The sequence below is a fragment of the Rhinopithecus roxellana genome, chromosome 2, assembly GCF_007565055.1.
Source record: "Rhinopithecus roxellana isolate Shanxi Qingling chromosome 2, ASM756505v1, whole genome shotgun sequence".
In the NCBI taxonomy this organism is placed as follows: Eukaryota; Metazoa; Chordata; class Mammalia; order Primates; family Cercopithecidae; genus Rhinopithecus; species Rhinopithecus roxellana.
The window spans coordinates 21,846,728-21,869,180 of record NC_044550.1 but is presented as its reverse complement, the minus strand read 5'-3'; the positions used below and the strand labels follow the sequence as shown (position 1 = coordinate 21,869,180).

Below are 22,453 nucleotides of genomic sequence, written 5' to 3'. Positions count from 1 at the left end.
AGAGTTTATTATGATGAAGAAAACAAAAAATCTGCATGATCCCTCTATTATGTTAGAGATCTTGCTCTGTTTCACAGTAACACAAAATTCTATGCTACAGAGGTTATCCCTTGCTCTTTTTTTTTTTTTTTTGAGGCGGAGTCTCGCTCTGTCGCCCAGGCTGGAGTGCAGTGGCCGGATCTCAGTTCACTGCAAGCTCCGCCTCCCGGGTTCCCGCCATTCTCCTGCCTCAGCCTCCGAGTAGCTGGGACTACAGGCGCCCGCCACCTCGCCCGGCTAGTTTTTTTTTTTTTTTTTTGTATTTTTTAGTAGAGACGGGGTTTCACTGTGTTAGCCAGGATGGTCTCGATCTCCTGACCTCGTGATCCGCCCGTCTCGGCCTCCCAAAGTGCTGGGATTACAGGCTTGAGCCACCGCGCCCGGCCATCCCTTGCTCTTAATACCAATATTATAACTGGTATTTAAACTACATTTAGGTTAATTTTCAACTGTGATAGGAAAAGAACAGGTATGCATAATTATCTTTCATTGAATAATTTTACATAAACATGAGAATTAGGTATACTGACTCAGGGCATAACAGCTAATGCTTTTTGTGTAGGAACATTTTCTTATTAGCAAAGAATATGATTTGGAGGCAAAGACTGCAGTTACCTCAACTCCATCATTTACTTGCTATATAAATTTGTGGTTTTTTTCTCCTGAGAATAAGTGAAGGTAACTTGCTATATAACTCTTCTGCAAAATGCTAACAATTTTTTATATGTCCTATGTGTGGTTTTTTATGTTCTTACAAGGTCTAAATGAGACAGTGGATATGAAGACACCCATAAAATAAGTAATAGGTAGAAGACACTAATATTTACGAAGTGCCTTCTTCGTGATAAGTAGAACAATTTTGCACATATATTTTTCCTCTTAATAAATAATGGAAAGTAATGCCCTTTCCTTTTTGTTCCTTTTATTTGTGAATTTTAAACTAAAGCAGAATGCTGATATATCAGGTCAAAAGTCTCCAAATATTCATCAACAGATGAATGGATAAACAAAATATGGTATATCTATAAAATGGGATATTATTTAGCCATAAAAATGAAGTACAGATGCACACTACAATGTGAATGAAACCTGAAAATTTGCCTAAGTGAAATAAATCAGACAGAAAAGGTCATATATATTATATAATTCTATTTATATGAAATATCCAGAATAGGTAAATCCATAGAGACAGAAAGTAGATGGCTGTTGCCAGGGGCTGAGGGGAGGGGAAAATGGGGAGTGACTGAGTGTAGGATTTTCTTTTGGGATGATGAAAATGTCTAGTACTTCACAAAGTTAGATAGAGCTAAATAGAAGTAGGGGTTACACAACACTGTACATGTATTAAATGCCACTGAATTATACACTTTATTTTTATTTATTTATTTATTTATTTATTTTTTTATTTTTATTTTTGTTGAGATGGAGTCTTGCTCTGTCGCCGGGGCTGGAGTGCAGTGGCCGGATCTCAGCTCACTGCAAGCTCCGCCTCCCAGGTTTACGCCATTCTCCTGCCTCAGCCTCCGGAGTAGCTGGGACTACAGGCACCTGCCACCTCGCCCTGCTAGTTTTTTTTTTTGTATTTTTAGTAGAGACGGGGTTTCACCGGGTTAGCCAGGATGGTCTCGATCTCCTGACCTCGTGATCCGCCCGTCTCAGCCTCCCAAAGTGCTGGGATTACAGGCTTGAGCCACCGCGCCTGGCTTATACACTTTAAAATAGTTAATTTTATGTTATATATATTTTACCTTAATAAAACTAAACAATTTACCATGACATTTCAATGGGGAAATAATATTCTTTTCAGCAAATGGTGCTGGAACAACCAGGCATATCCACATGCAGAAGAACAAAGCTGGACTCCTTCCTTACACCTTACACTACAACTAACTCAAAATGGATCACAGACATAAAATGTAAGTGCTAAAACTACAAAACTCTAAGAATACAGGAATAAATCTTCATGACTAAATGAATTTTTAGATATGACATCAAAGGTACAAGCAACAAAAGAAAAAAAATAATTTGGACTTCATCAAAATTAAGAACTTTGTGCTCTAAAGGTTACCATATCTTCAAGAAGTAAAAAGACAACCCACAGTATGAGAGTAAATATTTGCAAATCATATATCTGATAAGGGGTTAATGTTCAGAATATGTAACACATTCTTACAACTTAACAATAAAACAACAAATAACCAAATTTAAAATGGGCAAAAGATATTTATCCAAAGAAGATAAACAAATGACCAATAAACACATGAAAAGACGCTCAACATCACTATCCATTAGGAAAATGAAAATCAAAACAACGAGATACCACTTTATATCCACTAGGATGGTTATAACCAATCCAATGAGGATTCCAATTTTTCCACATCTTTGCCAAAACTTATTACCAAAGATGTGGAGAAATTAGAATCCTCACTGGATTGTAAAATGGTGCAGTTACTTTGGAAAACAGTTTGGCAGTTTCTCAAAAGTTAAATACAGAGTTCTGACCCAGCAATTCTACTCAAGAGAAATGAAAACATAAACCCACACAAAAACTTGTCGACAAATGTTCACAGCAGGATTATTCCTAACAGCCAAAAAGTAGAAACAACCCAAATGTCCATCAACTCATGAATGGATAAATAAAATGTGATACAGTCACATATGGAATATTTTTTGGCAACAAAAAATCATAAAGCACTGACATATGCCATAATGTGGATGAACCTTGAAAATATTATGGTAAGAGAAAGATGCAAGTAACAACCACATATTATATGACCTCTACATATAAAATGTTCAAAATAGACAAATCTATAGAGACAGAGGATTAATGGTTGCCTAGAGCTTTTTGTGGCTGTGCGGGGAGGGTAGAATGGGAAGAATGCTAAAACGTATGACGTTTCTATTTTGGGGTGAAGAAAATGTTCTGGAATTACATAGTAGTGATGGTTGCTACTTTGTGAAAATGCTAAAAACTGCAGAACAGCACAACATAAATAGGTGAATTTTATGGTATGTGAATTATTTCCCAAAACTGCTATTAAAAATATCATGGGAATTCTAAGAAAAACTTTTAAATGTATATATCAAGAAATAACCACTCTTGAAAAAAAATAAAGTCCAAAGATAAAAGATTACTTATACATCCACTTATTCCAAAGAACAGACTACTACTCAATTATGCCGTTTAGCTTCTTTCATGTCAAATCAACTGTTAATATTTTAAAGATTGTTCGTTTTAATAATGCTATAAGCTTTAAAGTATTAATTTTTTAATTCTATTTTGTTTACTAAATAGTTTGAAAATTGCTAGTTCACTTTAAATTCACTTTCAGAAGAAAAAATAACTGCAAATCTCTATTTTTGAATTTGTCAAAATAGCAAAGCAACGTTACAAACCCAAATAAATCAGTAAGATAAACAGACTCATGATATTTTGCTATTTAGATTAATGCAATCTAATTAATGAATTAATTAGAGGTCATGCCATTACTGGCAAACAAATCAAAAAGGTATTTTTAAAATACAGTACCTTATTGAACTTGTATGTTAACATTCTGAACATGCTTAAAAACAACCTTCACAAATTTCCCCAGCATCTTAGTGAATAAGATCTAAATGCCTTCACATTGTCATAAAACAAACTTCAAAAATTTGGCTTCTACTTGTCCTTTTCACCTGCATCTCTCACCTGTCTGTTCCTTTACCATCCTCTGTTTTACCTTATGATGCAGTTACACCCAACTTCTGACTCTTGACCCAATACTACATTTTTTCTTCTGTTTATGCATGATGCATGTTGGTTTGTTAGCCATAATTTCCTTTCTCCACATGACAAATTACTACTCATCCTTCAAATTTCAAATCCTTTGTCAAACTTTTCCTGTATGCCCACAGAAAATCATTTCCTCTCCTATGCAGGGGCACATTCTCAACCCTGAATTAATACACTTTTCTTTTCTCTTTTTTTTTTCTTGAGACAGAGTCTCACTCTTGTCACTCAGGCTGGAGTGCAGTGGCATGATCTCGGCTCATTGCAACCTCCGTCTCCCAGGTTCAAGTGATTCTCCTGCCTCAGCCTCCGAAGCAGCTGGGATTACAGGCGCCGGCCACCATGCCTGGCTAATCTTTGTATTTTTAGTAGACATGGGGTTTCACTATGTTGGCCAGGCTGGTCTCAAACTCCTGACCTCAGGTGATCCGCCCATTTCGGCCTCTCAAAGTGCTAGGATTTACAGGCGTGAGCCACCCTTGCCCGCTTACACCTTTCAAGTTGTACTGTAATCATATGGTATCTGTTTCCCTATCATAGAAGTATTTGATGGCCATAGCTATGCATTAGCTATATATTGATCTTTGGAATCCTGATAGCAAGCAAAATACTGCTTTCAGCATACAAACTGGTTTCCACTCAATCAATAGCTTTGGTACTTGTCCCATGCTTAACACCTGGATAGCATCAATTTGCCTCAGTCACTTCACACTGCAATTAGTGATATTAAGTATTCTGAGATCAAATGGGGGTCAAGTATGAAATGCAGTAGTTGGAAGTAATTTTCTCTCATTCTTTTACTGGCTCTACGTTACAGCTTGAAAGAAGAAAAAAGGAAAGAGAAAAAGAGGGAGCTGAAATCTAAAGAAGTAACGAGGAGAACAGATAAGAATAGCTCAGAATCCTTGAAGCTAGGGAAGAGTATCAGAAAGCAAGTAAGCCTTTAAAAAATAAAGGCTTAAGCTGTTCTCTCTCTAAAAGACAAGCAAAATGGGTCAACAAAGGTAATATACTTACTAGTATTGCTAAACTTTTTGAAATTAACCAGATAATTTGAGATTTTCTCATGTCCACTCCCTACCAGTTGAGGAAAAAGACACCTGACATCTCTGAGCTGCTCCTCATTAGTAACAACAGATCTCATAATAACACCTACTCCACAGGGCTACAATTACAACTTAACAGATATCACAAGTGTAACACATATTAGCAAGAGACTCAGGAAATGTTCTTCATGTTCTCTCTTCCCTCTATCTCCAAACAGTGCTACAGAGTGGAGAAAAACAAAACAAGACAAATACTTCCTGATAGATTTTCGAATTGTTTTTTTTCCTCAGCTTTCAGCCAAACTTTCCTCAATACTTAACACTGCTAACCCAATAGCTTCTGATTCTCCAACCTGCTGGTTGATTTTTCATCACGGTTCAATGAAATTTTTTCAAAGTTGGAGAACAACCCCACATAAACTAAACACACAAAAATCTCACAAATAAAGGGAATACATGTCACCGAAATGCTTAAGAAGTGAAGCACTCCAAATTGCTACTTTATTAGACACTTACATGCAATCCCCACACCAATTTCAGCCACTTTCTTTTACCTCTGTACATATGAAAAAAATTATTGTAACTGGGCAGGGTTTAAAAAAATAAAATTCCTTTTAAAGCTAGACTTTCTTCCCATCTCACCACTGAGAATGTTTCTTTAATTTGCAACCAACAAAGATATTATTTTAAAAAACCATGAAGAGAGAGCACCAAGACTATAGTAAAAACATCAATAATATGGTCTTATTTTGTGGAATAGAAAAAAAACACAGAAGTAAGATAACATCTAAGTTTAATACTGTAGTGACTACCGTCATGTGCCCTTTACTTCCCACCTACTCTTGTGGTTTATGTTCTCTCACTGGATAGGAAGACACCTTCTTTTTCATATTTTCCTGCAGAGAGACCTCAGTTTGAATCCCTACTCTGCCTACTGAGCAGCTGTGTGAGCACAGACAAATGTTACTTAACCTGTTCAGGCTGCCGTTAATTCATCTGTAAAACAGAGTTGATTATTTCTGCCTTGCAGAATTGTTAAGAAGAACAGACAAGAACACAATCTCAATGCTGGTAACGACAGCTAATCTTTCTGAGTGTTCACCATTTGCCGCACACTGTTTTAAGCCCTTTACAAACAACATCTTCAATCCTTAAAACAACTATATGTAATTGTTACCATCATTATCACAAAGCTAGATAGTGACAAAGTCGGGATGTGAGTCTAGAAAAACTGACACAAAAGCTCTGTACTGCTATGACAGGCATTCAGTAAATGCTAAAAATGTTAGGTATTATTAAAATACAAATGTCATAAAAACTCAAGAATTTTAAATTTATAATATACTCAAGAAAAATAATAAACAAGATATTAGAAAAAAGCCATAAATGCTAATTTTTTTTTTTTTTTTTTTTTTTTTTGTGAGACAGAGTCTCACTCTGCCACCCAGGCTGGAGGGCAGTGGCGTGATCTCGGCTCCCCGCAACCTCTGCCTCCCAGATTCAAGCGATTCTCCTGCTTCAGCCTCCAGAGTAGCGGGGACTATGGGCGTGCGCCACCACACCTGGCTAATTTTTGTATTTTTAGTAGAGACAGAGTTTCACCATTTTGGCCACATTGGTCTCAAACTCCTGACCTCAGGTGATCTACCTGCCTCGGCCTTCCAAAGTGCTGGGATTACAAGCATGAGCCACTGCACCTAGCCACCAAATCTTTCTGATCTCTCTCTTTTTTTTTTTCTTTTTTGGAGAACAGAACATTTACATAGTCTCAAAGAATCTCCCCACAAATTACTTATTAATTTTAACAGCAAAAAATAGTAACTTCATGGTGGAGAAACCTGGCAGATACCACCTTATTCAAATAATAAACGTTAACCTCATCAATATGAGAACAAATTGACACCATGTGCCTCAAATAGGATGCACTGAGAACACAACATTGCTTTAGTGGTAATCCTCCGAAAAATGCATGATCTGAATTTAATCACGAGGAAACCTCAGATAAACCCACATAGGGGAACATTTTACAAAATAACTGGTCTGTACTCTTTGAAAATGTTAAGGCAAGGAAAGAGAAAGGCTAATGAACTGTTGGAGACTGAAGAACTCTAACATGACAACTAAATTCAACGCATGATCCAGATTGGATCCTGGACCATGAAAATAGCTATAAAAGATCTACTTGAGACAACTGAAATTTGACAATGAACTGTGTTATCAGATATTATTGCGTCAATGCTCAATTTCTTGATAACTGTATTTTGGCTATGTAAGACACCGACCTTATGATTAGGAAATATAAATAAAGTATTAGCGGTAAAGTTCATGATGTCTCCAATTTACTTGCAAATGGTATAGAAAAAATATATTGATAAAGAATGATAAAGCAAGTGTGGCAAAAACGGTTTATCTGGCCGGGCGCGGTGGCTCAAGCCTGTAATCCCAGCACTTTGGGAGGCCAAGACGGGCGGATCACGAGGTCAGGAGATCGAGACCATCCTGGCTAACACAGAGAAACCCCGTCTCTACTAAAAAAAAAAATACAAAAAACTAGCCGGGCAAGGTGGCAGCGCCTGTAGTCCCAGCTACTCGGGAGGCTGAGGCGGGAGAATGGCGTGAACCCGGGAGGCGGAGCTTGCAGTGAACTGAGGTCCGGCCACTGCACTCCAGCCTGGGCGAGAGAGCAAGACTCCGTCTCAAAAAAAAAAAAAAAAGGTTTATCTGGGTAAAGTGTACATGAGGGGTTCTTTTACACTTCTGTGAGTTTGAAATTTTGTTAAAATTTAAAATTACAAAAAAAATTTCAGAAACACAGATGGGTACTTACATATCTAGAGTAAGAAAAATTATTTCCCACCACTCCCAATTTTTATCCCCTCGAGTCGCATATAATGATTTACATATTTTTAAATGCACAATAGAAATTTTTTGTTAAAATGATTGTAGAATAGATCTTCCCATTTAGAACAAGAGAATTATGGTCACATATAATAACTTGAAAGATCACCACTTATTGGTTCAGTCTTAAACTATACGTTGAGCATCCCTAATGCGAAAATCCAAAATCCTAAAATGCTCCAAAATCCAAAATTTTATGAGGGCTGACATGACACCACAAGTGGAAAATTCCACACCTGACCTCATACGACAAGTCACGGGCAAAACTCTGTATCATGTACAAAATTATTAAAAATATTGTACAAGACCGGGTGCAGTGGCTCACGCCTGTACTCCCAGCACTTTGGGAGGTAGAGGCGGGCAGATTATGAGGTCAGGAGATCAAGACCATTCTGGCTAACATGGTGAAACCCCATCTCTACTAAAAACACAAAAAATTAGCCTGGCATGATGGCAGGCACCTGTAGTCCCAGCTACTTGGGAAGCTGAGGCAGGAGAATGGCGTGAACCCAGGAGGCGAAGCTTGCAGTGAGCCGAGATCACTCCACTGCACTCTAGCCTGGGCAAAAGAGCAAGACTCCATCTCAAAAATATACACATATTGTACAAGTCTGGTGAGGTAGCTCATGCCTGTAATCCCAGCACTTTGGGAGGTTGAGGTGGGTGGATTCCCTGTGTGCAGGAGTTCAAGACCAGTTTGGGCAACATGACGAAACCCCATCTCTACAAAAACTACAAACATTAACTGTGCAGGGTGACCTGTAGTCCCAGTAGTCCCAGCTACATAGGAGTTGAGACAGGAGGATGGTTTGAGCCTGGGAGGCGGAGGTTGGTGTGAGCCATGATTGTGCCATGCACTCCAGCCTAGGGGACAGAGTGAGACTCTGTCTCAAAAATAAAAAACAAAACAAAACAAAAAATACATATAGTACAAAATTACCTTTAGTTTATATGTATAGGTGTATATCAAACATAAATGAATTTAGTATTTAGACTTGAGTCTCATCCTCAAGCGATCTCACTATGTATTTGCAGCAAATATTCTGAAATCTCAAAAAATCTGAAATTTGAAACACTTCTGGCTCCAAGCATTTCAGATAAAGGATATTCAACCTGTATTAGAATTAATGGGAACTGAACTGCTTAATTTTTAGCAGTGTTCTACCTATTAAAGGCAGAAAAAGATATTAAACAGTTTGCAACACATAACCATATGCACGACTTCTTCAACTAGCAAGATATGTACTACTTCATGAAGCAGGAAAATAACTACAAATTCTGGGCCTTCTAAATACATGACAAGAAGAGCCAAAAGGACCTCACTAAAACACTGTCCTATTTCTCTATCCCTATTATAAAATCCGCATGGCTTATTTTGATTAGACTAAAGTAGCATGCAAAGCAGAAAATGAAGCATTATTCCTAAAACGATGCTAGAGCAATCACCAGCCAAAAGCTTCAGTCAGGACTCATTATTTTGCATGTGACATGGAAGGAAATGCATTTCTGAAAGAAGAATGCACTCTACTATCATGAAAGAGGTATTCTGATTCTATTATTTACAATATGGCAAAGATGCCTAAAGGAGGAAAAACAAAACAAACACACACCTCATTTTATGTGACACACCTTCTATAATGCAAACCTTGTAAGTTCATCATGCTAAATCTTCAAAGACTCTTTTTTAAAAGGCTAAGTAAGACTGTAGAAATAAAAAAGAAAACTTGAGCAGGAAAAGATCAAGAACTGGTGTAAAGCTAAAGCAGACCTGCTTCCTCATCCTCCTCCTCCTCTTCCTCATCATCGGAAGTTGATGACAAGGGAGTTGGTGCGGAGCTAGCTTGGTTATTAACATATTCACCATACTGCATGCCTGTAAAGTGGAAAGCACAAACATAAGAGTCAAACCAACAGGAAAGATGAGAAATAAAATTTTGACATTGCATTAAAAGTGAGAAAGAATTCTGACATTCCAAAGAACATCCCAACATGCATATTAATATTAGCAAATTTATTATCAAAACTAGAACCATTAGAAAATCTCTGCAAAGCAGTTTAGTAAAAGCAGCTTTAATATGAACTGGCTTAAGTGTGAAAAGGTATCTATCATGTATTGTCCAATACAGTTAGTATTTAGGAAGCTGCAATAATACTCTCTGAAAAGTTTACTGAGCTCTATACACGTTTATTTTCTTTGACCTTATGACCCTGTGATATACTTCCTTTGGGACTGTGCATTTTCGGTGGGCAGTGATCATTATAGTGAACTGATTTTGTACAGCATACAAAACACATACTTGGCACCTTTCTTCTGCTAATGTTACCTTGATGGTAAACTCAGTTCCCATAACAGAAAAAGAATGACAGTTAAAGAAAAAAACTGTATTCGGCATAGTTCTCTGCTAACAGTAGATACTCTGGGAGGGCGGGGTCGACGGGACAGGGGGCTGGGAGACTTATTAACTGTGACCATACAAGTGTGAGAATTACAGAAAACTGAATTTTCTGAGACAGACAGTCATGTCAGTGTCATCCTATTGCCTACATGTGAGTCTGAAGCAGGTGATTAAGACTGGTCCTTTGTGAAATACACCAAGAGAAGGCAGATTCTGTGGAAAAGGGCCTAATAAACTGATAATGGGAACTGTATACTACTTCCCTTTTAAAAATGTAATTGGGTATTTCTATTATTCCATCTGGCAGAATCAGGACTTTAAAAATTAACATCTATACAATTTTTAACAGGGAAAATAAAATAATCTTAATAGAAAAAGAAGGCCGGGAGCAGTGGCTCACGCCTGTAATCCCAGCAGTTGCCAGGCTGAGGCGGGTGGATCACGAGGTTAAGAGATTGAGACCATCCTGGTGAAACCCCATCTCTACTAAAAATACAAAAATTAGCTGGCCGTGGTGGCGCGCGCCTGTGGTCCCATCTACTCGGGAGGCTGAAGCAGGAGAATCGCCTCTGCCGGGAGGCAGAGGTAGCAGTGAGCAGAGATCGTGCCACTGCACTCCAGCCTGGTGACAGAGCAAGACTCCATCTCAAAAAAAAAGAAAAAAAGAAAATGAACACTTCATAAATAAGAATAAACATCCTTGTATGGAAAATCTCATAGCTCTACTTTGAAAAAAAAAAGAAAAAAGAAAGCCCAGAAACATAGTGGGGATTTTCAAGAACATTTCCTAATATTGGGGGTACAATGAAGCCCTGCCTCACCAAAATCACATGGATGGTAGTGCTTTAACGCTTTATTTTTTTTTCAGGTGACTAGCATACTTGATTAGCATGGGTAAACAACTCTTCTCTAGAGTAAGAAAAAAGCCATTAAGAAAAAAATTTGAGTTGGTAGAAGCAAAGGTTAAACTGTAGATGAATGAAGCTTTGATCTTTCAACAATGACTAAAAAGTCATGGAAAAATCTGCTAGCTTTGCTGAAACATCTTTCAAAATCAGTAAAATAGCAGCATCACAAATTCATCTGGGAAAATAAAAATCAATGTAAAATAGGTTCAGGTAATACAAGAAACAAACTTAATACCAAAAACAAATTCAGAGTGGCACATTCTTCTGACAAAAAAGCCCAATTAAAACAAAAATTTGAGCCAAGCACAATGGCTCATGTCTATAATTTGAGCACTCAGGGAGGCTCAGGCAGGAGTATCACTTGAAGCTGGGAGTTCAAGACCAGCCTGGGAAACATATTGAGACGCCCATCTCTGTAAAAAGTAAAAAAAAAAATAGCCAGGCAAAGCGCTCTGCTCTAGGTTGGGTATAGCACATATGGACTACAACAAATGGGGAGCTACAGCCGGCAAGGGGTTGACAGCCAAGTCATCTATTCTAGGATACGTGAATGCTTCCTGAAGTGCCTCTAATTCAGATTGTCTTTAAGAGCCAAAATCTACGTATGAGATACATAGGTCAAATATACAAGGTGGTAAAATATGACACCCTTTCCCAGAGCTCAGCCTGAAACTCACTGTAGAAATGTATGTACACCGAGTAGCTACTCTACCACCACCAAATGGAAAAGAAATGTTATATCATGATTTATTCTATCTTAACCAGAGCTTCCAAGGTATAAATCTACTAAACCAAGAAACATGAAACACTTTATGGACTCTAACATGACGTAGCATTCTGTTACTCAAAGGGTCCCAATATTTTCGAAAGGACATTTAGTTTAAATTACCTACCATTAAAGTACCCTCAGGCAAACCTTTCCAGGAGAACATATCCTTGGTGCTGCTTAATATTCTTCAGTGTTCCCTAGATACAGCTATACCGGGAATAAATCAAACTAATCTTAACAGAACAAGTCTCTTGTGGAGATTAGCTTTTTTAAATTCAGGAGTTCAGACTTTTGAGTAACTGCTCTCTTTCCTGAACTGGAAACTAGGTGTACACACTAGAAGACTTTTCAAGGGTCCCCACAAAAGAATGGTTTTAAGGAAATCAATTTTCAGATGTTGATTCTCATAAATACTCTCTTTCCTCAAACTTATCCACATAAAAAAGTGCCCGTGTTAATGACAGCCTTTCTTATACTTTACAAAGGAAACACACGACCTTAGTTTATCCTAATTCTTACTATGACACATTGCGCTAATGTATACAAGCCTCTTATATAAAGTACACAGTAGGAAATACTGAACAGAGAAGGAGCATGACATTGTGGATAAAGATAGGGACTCTGGGTTAAACTCCAGGTTCTACCACTTACTACTGGTATGTCCTTGAGCAAGTTACTAACCTCTGTTCTTCACTTACATTATCTATAAAATGGGGTAAAACCTCAAATGGTTGTGGTAAGGATTAAATGAGTTAATATATTTCAAATGCTTAGAATGGTGCATGACACATACTAAATATGAAATAAATGTGAGCTATATCACTAACTTTAAAAACATCTTTTTGTATATATTTAATTAAAATTATTTTCAGCTGTTCTTTTTAGGTCACATAGTTAGAAAAAAAAGAACCTCCCACTAACCTGACTGGCGCACTCAGTCCTACTAATTATTTTACTTATTTTTTCTTTTTCTTTTTCTTTTTTTTTTTTGAGATGGAGTCTGGCTCTGTTGCCCGGACTGGAGTGCAGTGGCCAGATCTTAGCTCACTGCAAGCTCCGCCTCCCGGGTTTACGCCATTCTCCTGCCTCAGCCTCCCGAGTAGCTGGGACTACAGGCGCCCGCCACCTCGCCCAACTAGTTTTTGTATTTTTAGTAGAGACGGGGTTTCACCGCGTTAGCCAGGATGGTCTCGATCTCCTGACCTCGTGATCCGCCCGTCTCGGCCTCCCAAAGTGCTGGGATTACAGGCTTGAGCCACCGCGCCCGGCCTTATTTTTCTTTTTATTTTTTTAAGACAGAGTCTCATTCTGTCGCCCAGGCTGGAGTGCAGTGGCATGATCTCAGCTCATTGCAACCTCTGCCTCCCCAGTTCAAGCGATTCTCCTGCCTCAGCCTCCCAAGTAGCTGGGATTACAGGTGTGTGCCACCATGCCCAGCTATTTTTTTTATATTTTTAGTAGAGACAGGGTTTCACCGTGTTGGCCAGGCTGGTATCTCGAACTCCTGACGTCAAATGATCCACCCACCTTCGCCTCCCAAAGTGCTGGGATTACAGGCGTGAGCCACCATGCCTGGCTGGAATCATTTTAAAAACAATGGAGTATTTCCCAGGACTATCAAGTGTTTTTAAGACATACTAAAACTCACAGATAAAAATTCTGTGATTTCAGAGTCAATGTGACATGTGCAATAAAATATTTTACAACCTTTTCGTGACAAAATATAGTCAATTCTTAATTTTTATATTTTATAAAATATTTAACACTTTCTACATCTTTTTAACAAAAAAATATTTACCAGCAAGTGCATCTGTTAGTACTTAGTAGTATATGCTTTGTTATGTTTTGAGGACTGCTTCTGCCAATCAGGTTATATGGAGATATTATCCATAAAATAAATGGCCTATATCACAGCTTGTTTTTGATAAAAACACATTTATAGGGTATGGTAGCCAGGTACAGTGGCTCACACCTGTAATCTCAGCACTTTGGGAGGCCAAGGCAGGAGAATCACTTGAGCCTGGGAGTTCAAGACCAGCCTGGGCAACGTAGTAAGACTTCATCTCTACAAGTAATTTGTTAAAAAATTAGTCAGATGTGGTGGTGTGTGCCTGTGGCCTTAGCTACTCAGGAGGCTGAGGTGGGAATATCACTTGAGCCCCAGTAGGCTCAAGGGTCAAGGCTGCAGTGAGCTGAGTCACTGCATTCCAGCCCAGGCAAGAGAACAAGACCCCGTCTCAAAATATATAAATAAATAAATAAATAAATAAATAAATAAATAAATAAATAAAAATAAACAGTATGGTAAGATATATTGGCCATGGTAAAAGAAAATTCAAAATATTTTGAATAACTTCTGATAGACTAAAACAAGTACTGAGTTTGAAGGCAAAAGGTGTGCAATGGGCCTGGGTACCTCTCCTACCAACTCTGTAGGTCTTTAGGTAAGACATGTAACCTTTCTAAACTTAAATTTCCTCACTTATAAAAGGAAGATAACCTATGACATGCTTGCTCCATCTGATGAGACAGTAATACAGATAGAAAAAGTTAAAGGGACTTGCAAATTACAAACTGCTATATGAAATAATAACGTTAACTATCACCTGGAAAATAAAATCTAACAAACAATAATTTCTGACATGTAACTCAGAAGGGTAAAAAGAGCAAAAGCAAAATTAAGTAAAACAGAATGATACTGCTTTAGCAGAACTCTTCCAATATAATTATAATCTACTTTATGTGAACAATGTTTCTCAGCAATTATGTGTATGAAAATAAAAACTAAGAATGAAACTTATCTGAACATTATCATATTCTAACAATGAATCATATTCAACTCAGATACAAAGCTATAGTGGGGAGAGGAGAAAGTCCATTCATTTCACTTAAAGGTGTATTTCCAATAAAAATGTACGAAAATTCATGATAAATACCAAAATGCATGATGTTTACATTGTTTTGACCAATTTTATGCCAACAGTAAAAGTTGTAGTGATTGGCCAGGTACAATGGTCACACCTGTAATTCCAGCACTTGGAAGGCCTAGGCAAGCATATCACTTGAGGCCAGGAGTTTGAGACCAGCCTGGTCAACATGGTGAAACCCCATCTCTACTAAAAATACAAAAATTAGCCAGGCATGTTGGCGCATACATGTAATCCCAGCTACTCAGGAAGCTGAGACATAAAAATCACTTGCATCTGGGAGGTAGAGGTTGCAGTGACCCAAGATCATGCCACTGCACTCCAGCCTGGGTGACAGAGTGAGTCTGTCTCAAAAAAAAAAAAAAAGAGAGAGAAAAAGTTGTAATGATTGATGGCTTCATTCAAAAGAAAAAATACCATCTAGAGACTTAAAGTCATAGATAATGAAACACATTTTAACATTTCAATTTATACATTATTGTCATGGAAAAGCACAATAGAGTGATAAAAGAGTTTCTAGTATAAGAATATATTTTATTATTTCATTAAGGAAAGGAGATATGCCATCAAAGAGAAATATGAAAAATGTAAACTTTTCAAATGTTAAAGAAGGGCTATTCATGTTTTTTGCAAAAGGATGATGGTAGGTATCATTCCAAAGGGTACATTTGAAAGAATGTAACATCTCTGTTTTAAAAGTCAGGCAGCATATACGTTAAAAATTACATAACTACAAGTATTTAAATTTTTGATGAAAAAATTTTAGATATCAATCTAAAAAATGTTCAAGTAGGTAGTTTATGAAAAAAATTTTAGGGGCTACTCAAACAAAAATTTGATGTCTCCCCTAAAAACAGATAAAAAATGCTTAGTCTTGGGAGAACAACTAAGCAACGGTGTCTTTGCAGCTGAAAGAAAAAAAGCTAATCTCTTCTTAAGTATTAACCACTTTAGTAGGTTATATCAGGCCCACAGTAAACACTATGCAGATGATACACTGCACAATTCGAAGAAGCTTCATTTATGCAAATGACAATTCACACCACCATATGTGGTAGCCCTGACTCAATTAAGTTGTGTAGCCCAGATCTATCCAAAGACAAAGAAGTCACTAAGAGGCCATTCTCCTACTTATGAAAATGGAACAATAAAAACTACAATTCAGATGTCTCCAGTATGATATTTTCTGTTACTTAAGCAAGAAACTTACCTTAGGTAAATCAAGAGTTAGTTTGTCAACAGCCAATGACAACAAAAATTCAGCCTTATTTTATAGAAAGAATAAAAGACAGAGAGACCTGAGTTCACAATCTTTTGCTTTGCTACTTATTAACTTGTAGTCTTGGGCAAGTTACCTAACCTCTGTCAATCTCACTTTTCTCATCTGTGAAAAAGGAAGAACATCTGTTATAAGATTAATATTTGAATTAATGAGATATAAAATACCTGATATATTGTATGTGCTCAATAAATGGCAGTTTCTTCTACTTTAAAAATATATTTTAATACAAAAAAGAAGAAACATAATTGTCATTGTTTAGTGGGCAAACCGTTTACAAAATAATATTTATAAAAAGACGGTAGGATGGTATTTACAGTAAGATGGTCAAAAAGAAAATATGATAGGGGCCGGGCGTGGTGGCTCACACCTGTAATCCCAGCACTTTGGGAGGCTAAGGCAGGCCGATCACCCAAGGTCAAAAGTTTGAGACCAGCCTGGCCAACATGGTAAAACCCCTCTACTAAAAATACAAAAATTAGCGGGGCATGGTGGCGTGTACCTGTAATCCCAGCTACCCAGGAGGCTGAGGCAGGAGAATCGCTGGAACTCAGGAGGTAGAGACTGCAGTGAGCCAAGATCGTGCCATTGCACTCCACCCCGGGCAACAGAGCAAGACTCTGTCTCCCAAAAAAAAAAAAAAGAAAATATGATAGGAAGAAATAAATCAGCAGGGGCAATGTAATAGGCCAAAAAAAGCAAAACATTTAAGAAATGGAAGGCAGTCACCAATGTAGAGGAAAAACAAGAAAAGACGCCATTTATTTAGTCAGGGCTTTGATCTATCCTAAAAACTTTTTTGATTCATGATAAACAAAACTACTACTGGCCCTTCACTTTGAAGGCAAATACTTTTAAGAACTAAATTCAATTTCCAGTATACCCACTGGTTTGCTGAGAATCGACAGACACTATTTGGTGCTGCAGTTCCTTTTCCTAAAAAACTAAGTAAGAAAATGTGTAATGTATCACCTGACCAATTGACAGAAAGGTCTCTGTTGATCACATAGACACTCAACAGATACAAGCAATGAGATCACCCTAGGAATTTTCATGCTTTTTTACTTTTCTCAGTTTCAGAGCTATAAGAAGGTTCTTCACACTCAAGGTTAGGAGCTGTCATTACATAGTGAGTATAGCCCCTAAAATAATACAATGGTTGCTCTGGAAATAAAAACTATAGATTCTTGAAAACAGTTCAATCATCTCTGATCAAATAAAACATGCCATGTATTAACCTGAAACATCAATACTTTGGAATTTTAGCCAGACAGAAAAAAAAAAAACAACAAAAAATAACTGCCAAAAGAAACAATGTGGGGAAGCAGGGTCAAAACAACACATTTTATTACCTTTTACTTACTTAACACATGGAGAATATTAAACAAACAATAAATCATATAGTCCTTCAATGACGCAAGAGTATTGGTTACAATTTCATTTTCACCCCCTTTCATTTGCAAAATCGTGTCAAAGCTTACTTTCTACTATCAATAACAAAAAGCACAGAAATAAATAGGATATGGAGAGTCACTAAATAATAAAGTTTTGGCTACTTTATCCTAAAAGAAACTATAATAACCTTTAAAAAATAAGAAATAAATGTCCCATGACAAAGGAATGAAATAAACCATTACACATTGACACAATGAATAATTAGCCATAAAAAGAGCTATAAAGACTCAATAGATACATGAAAACTATGTGTAATAAACAGAAAAGCAAAATACAAAATGGTATGTAATTATGTAAAACATATATGAGACACTGTAAGTTAATATTCCAAAAGTTGTGTTTGGATTGAGATTATAAATAACTTTTTTTCATATCTTGTATAAATTAGGATCCTCCAGTTTAACTTTTTGAAGTCAGCTATTCAAATACGCATGTGTGTCTGTGTGTGTATACGATAATAAATATCTCAAATACCTTTTTGTTGTAATAGCTCTGATGGCTGTGTAACTGAGGTCACAGGCTCAACAGGGTGATTTGCAGTGGGAGGTGTTCTTGTTGATGAGGATCCTGATAAAACGGTGGATACTACTGGGCTGGACTTGGGAGGCTGAACATTTTGCATAACAGGACAGGATAAAGAATCTGCAATTGAAGAGAAGAAACTATTTCACCCACAGAGACTTGAAATATATTAATATATATTACTCCATATAATATACTATATATCATGTATATAATATAAAATAGTATGTAATTATATAACATATAATAATATATATTACTAACAAAATACAGTTTATCTGAAGTTCTTGTAGAAACTTCAATAGTATCATCACATTTACCTAGTATATCTTGAAAAGAAGGTGGTACAAATGATTTTTTAAAAACTGAAAAATTACTCATCAAATGTTTTAATAAACTTTAATGACAATTTTCCTAAAATATTTCACAATCTTCCTTACCTTCTTAAAATGAACTCAAAAAACTTTTATTTACTAATGATCTCTATGAATACTAATTATTGAACAGATTATTGTACTATGCAATGGTGACTCAGGTAAGGAGATGAGGAAGAGGTTTTTGACTCTGCAATAATGTGGTCTCTGAATTCCATAAACACTTCTAGTATCAGTTCAGATCTCATTTTGCACTGTAAACTGCTACTTCTTATTTGCTGTTTCTAACCAGATGCCTTATTTCACATGTAACTAAGTAAGGGCCTAATCATAACACGAAGTTGAACTTCTGGAATAAAGTGCACGTGACTCATCGTGGGTCTTTGTGATAGCTCAAAATACCAAATGTCTCCTAGAAGGCAAAATCGTCCCTGGTTGAGAAATACTGGGTAAGTTATTGAAGATAATCTTCAAGATTATCTAACCAAGAGATAACTGAAAAACCTATGGCAAAAGACTACTGGTGAGCAGTCACGATATGTTGAATAAATTTACATACTTACACCTGCACATATACATGTGTGTGTGTCTGTATACTGTGTGTGTGTATATATAAACAATCTTAGTTCTGGGACTGAAACAAATAGGAATATGGTGACAAAACAAAATGTGCTATATGTCCTAATAGTGTAAAAACAACATAAGCACATATGAGGAACGGAGAAAGAAGGTAGTCTAAATACGCTGACTGCTTCATCATTTTTAGTAGGAAGAGAAACTATCATTGTGGAAGATTGAAAACATCATCACAATATTTTCCAGTTCCTTTCATCAATATGGAGTCTATTTTACTACCCTCTGAATCAGAACAAACCCTGTGACTGGCTTTAATCAACAGTATGGGGCAGAAATAAAAGTGTACAAGTCCCAGATCTCAAGTCTCGAGGGACACTGCAGCTTACACCTTTCCACTCTGAAATGCTGCATGGATCATCATGTAGGGAAGCTGCTCTAGTCACATACAGAAAAACCTAGGCACCCCAGTGAAGAGTCTGCACCAACTGCTAAACATGTGAGTGAAGCCATCTTAGAATCTTCTAGTCCCGCAAACCTCCAGCAAAATGAATTCACATGAGTGAATTCAAGAAAAACCTGCAGAAGAACTACCCAGCAAACCCACAGAACCAAGAAAAATAATCATTGTTATTTTAAACCAGCAATAGATAACTGCTATTATCACTAAAACTGCCAACATAAAACAGTGATTAAGAATATCTAACAGTATCCAAGTAAAAACTGAGAAAGATATAATTATCTAAAATTAGGGTCAGGCGTGGTTGCTCATGCCTATAATCCCAGCACTTTAGGAGGTCAAGGTGGGCAGATTGCTTGAGCCCAGGAGTTTAAGACCAGCCTGGGCAACAAGGCAAAACCCCAACTCTACTGAAAAATTCATCTGTGGTCCTCAGCTACTGGTGAGGCTGAGGTGGGAGGACGGCTTGAGCCCAGGAGAAGGTTGCAGTGAGCCAAGATCATGCCACTGCACTCCAGCCTGGGTGAAAGCGGGAGATCCTGTCTCAAAAACACACAATGAAATCATATCAGGTGTATGTGTACGTACATATATGTATTGATACACATGTATATATATATAAAGCACAATAAAATACCCACGAACTCAGCATCCAATTTTGAAAATAAAACATTTTCAATACTGTTGAAGCTCTCAATATGCTCCTCACAGAAGGCACTCCCCTGCCCCTTCCCGAGTCGTGTTTATTATCCTTTTGCTTTTGTTTTCAAATAGTTTACCACACATATAAGTATCCCAAGGCATTATTTTTGCTCATTTTGTAAACTTTATAACAATAACATATTGCAGGTATTCTTCCGTATTTCCTATGCTACATTCCTGGGATTCAGTCATGTTAATGAGTGCAGCTCTACTTCATTTTCTTTTTTTTTTTTTGAGACGGAGTCTCGCTCTGTCGCCCAGGCTGGAGTGCAGTGGCCGGATCTCAGCTCACTGCAAGCTCCGCCTCCCGGGTTTACGCCATTCTCCTGCCTCAGCCTCCGGAGTAGCTGGGACTACAGGCGCCCGCTACGTCGCCCGGCTAGTTTTTTGTATTTTTTAGTAGAGACGGGGTTTCACCGGGTTAGCCAGGATGGTCTCGATCTCCTGACCTTGTGATCCGCCCGTCTCGGCCTCCCAAAGTGCTGGGATTACAGGCTTGAGCCACCGCGCCCGGCCTCTACTTCATTTTCACTGCTGTTCAGAAGTCTGATGGAAGAATATAATTTATTTATTCATTCTGCTATTAATGGACTTTTAGGTTATTTCCAATTTTTTGTTTTCACAAACAGTGCAGCTATGAATACTCATGTACTTGTCCCTGGTATAGACATGCAACTTTCCCCAGGGCAGAGCTTCTACACATAGATGCCACAGCTCAAATATGTGGAGGTGTGCAGGAGGGATATCGAATCCCTCAGCCCTGGGGACAGCTCTGTAGGAAATGAGCCTAGAGAGCAGACTAGTCTCTTTGTGCAGTAGCTCAAACAAAAATCATTTGCCATAAGAGGCATCCATCTAAAACAGGAAGTGGTGTTTTATGGCCCTCATATTCAAAGTGTAGTCTACAGACTAGCAACACCTCATGTGGAAGCTTGTTAGAAAGTAGAATCTTAGGCCAAGTCATAAAAGACCTGGAGAATTAGAACCTACATTTTAAATGAGATCCCAGGTGACACATATGTATAGTTTGAGGAGAACTTCTCTAGAGTATATAGAAGAGGGATAGCTGTGTTGTGGGGTGTGGTTATTTTCAATCCACTAATGCCAAATTTTCCTAAAATATGAATGAATATACCCTCCTACCAAGAGTGTCTCTAAGAGTTTCCTGTTATTCCACATCCTCACCATTCCTTGGTATTTAGTTAGATTTTCTAGTTTTTACCCATCTGTTACTAGGTATAAGATGATATCCCATTCTAGTTTTAATTTGCTTTTCACTGTTTTATTAATGAGATTATGTTTCCATTTAATCTTCTGTGCAATGCCTATTCAAGTATTTTTCTTTTGGTTGTTGGTCTTTTATTAATTTCTATGTAGCACTTGTATATTCTGGGTAAACACTGTAAGTATATATATTTTTTCCCAGTTTGCAGCTTGTGTTTTTCTTTTCTTCATGTTGTCTTTCAATAAAGAAAAGTTTTAAATTAGAAATGAGTCGAGTTTATCATGTTTATCCTTTATGGCTAGCATTACGTGCATTGTGCTTAAAAATTCCTTTCCTACCCCAAGTTTCTAGAGTTAGTTTCCTGTATTTTCTCTGAAAAGTTTTAAAGTTTTACCTTTTTAGCCGGGCACGGTGGCTCACGCCTGTAATCCCAGCACTTTGGGAGGCCGAGGTAGGCAGATCACAAGGTCAGGAGATCGAGACCATCCTGGCTAACACAGTGAAACCCCCGTCTCTACTAAAAATACAAAAAATTAGTCGGGCGCGGTGGCGGGCGCCTGTAGTCCCAGCTACTCAGGAGGCTGAGGCAGGAGAATGGCGTGAACCCGGGGGGTGGAGCTTGCAGTGAGCCCGAGATCGCGCCACTGCACTCCAGCCTGGGCGACAGAGCGAGACTCCATCTCAAAAAAAAAAAAAAAAAGTTTTACCTTTTTGCATTTACACATTTACTTCACCTGTAATTAATTTTATACATGGAGACTTTATCCTTCAGATTATAGCTAAAGTATTACCTCCTTAGGGAAGACTTCCCTAGGCTTCATGTCTAACAGGCTAAATGCACCTAAAGTAATGCTCCCAAGTACCATATACGGTTGCTTCATGATGCTTAAATAATAATAGGAACGTTACATTCACTTGTGTTTATTTGGATATGTGCTTCTCTAAGTGAATTGCAAACTTTATGAGGATAGCACTAACCGTTTTTACTCACTATTTTATCTCCCAACACTAGAACAACTTGTGGAACATAGATAGCTTTCAAGTATTTGTTGGATGAATGGAGACAAGCCCTACCAACATTAAGGACCAGAGAAACATGCCAACCAAGAAG

General features: G+C 37.6%; 1 protein-coding gene across 4 annotated transcripts in view; it reads right to left on the bottom strand.

Annotated features, from left to right (window-relative positions):
* SEC24B (SEC24 homolog B, COPII coat complex component) overlaps positions 1 to 22,453 on the bottom strand; it is a 111,785-nt gene that overhangs the window by 54,074 nt on the left and 35,258 nt on the right. For 2 of the 4 annotated variants that reach the window (XM_030915959.1, XM_030915965.1), the window contains exons 3-4: positions 17,961 to 18,128; positions 9,521 to 9,625 (exon numbers count right to left, since the gene is read on the bottom strand). In XM_030915959.1, coding sequence (XP_030771819.1) covers positions 9,521 to 9,625; positions 17,961 to 18,128 — 273 coding nt within the window. The remainder of the gene's footprint in view (positions 1 to 9,520; positions 9,626 to 17,960; positions 18,129 to 22,453) is intronic. The other 2 variants (XM_030915969.1, XM_030915971.1) reach the window with 1 other exon arrangement.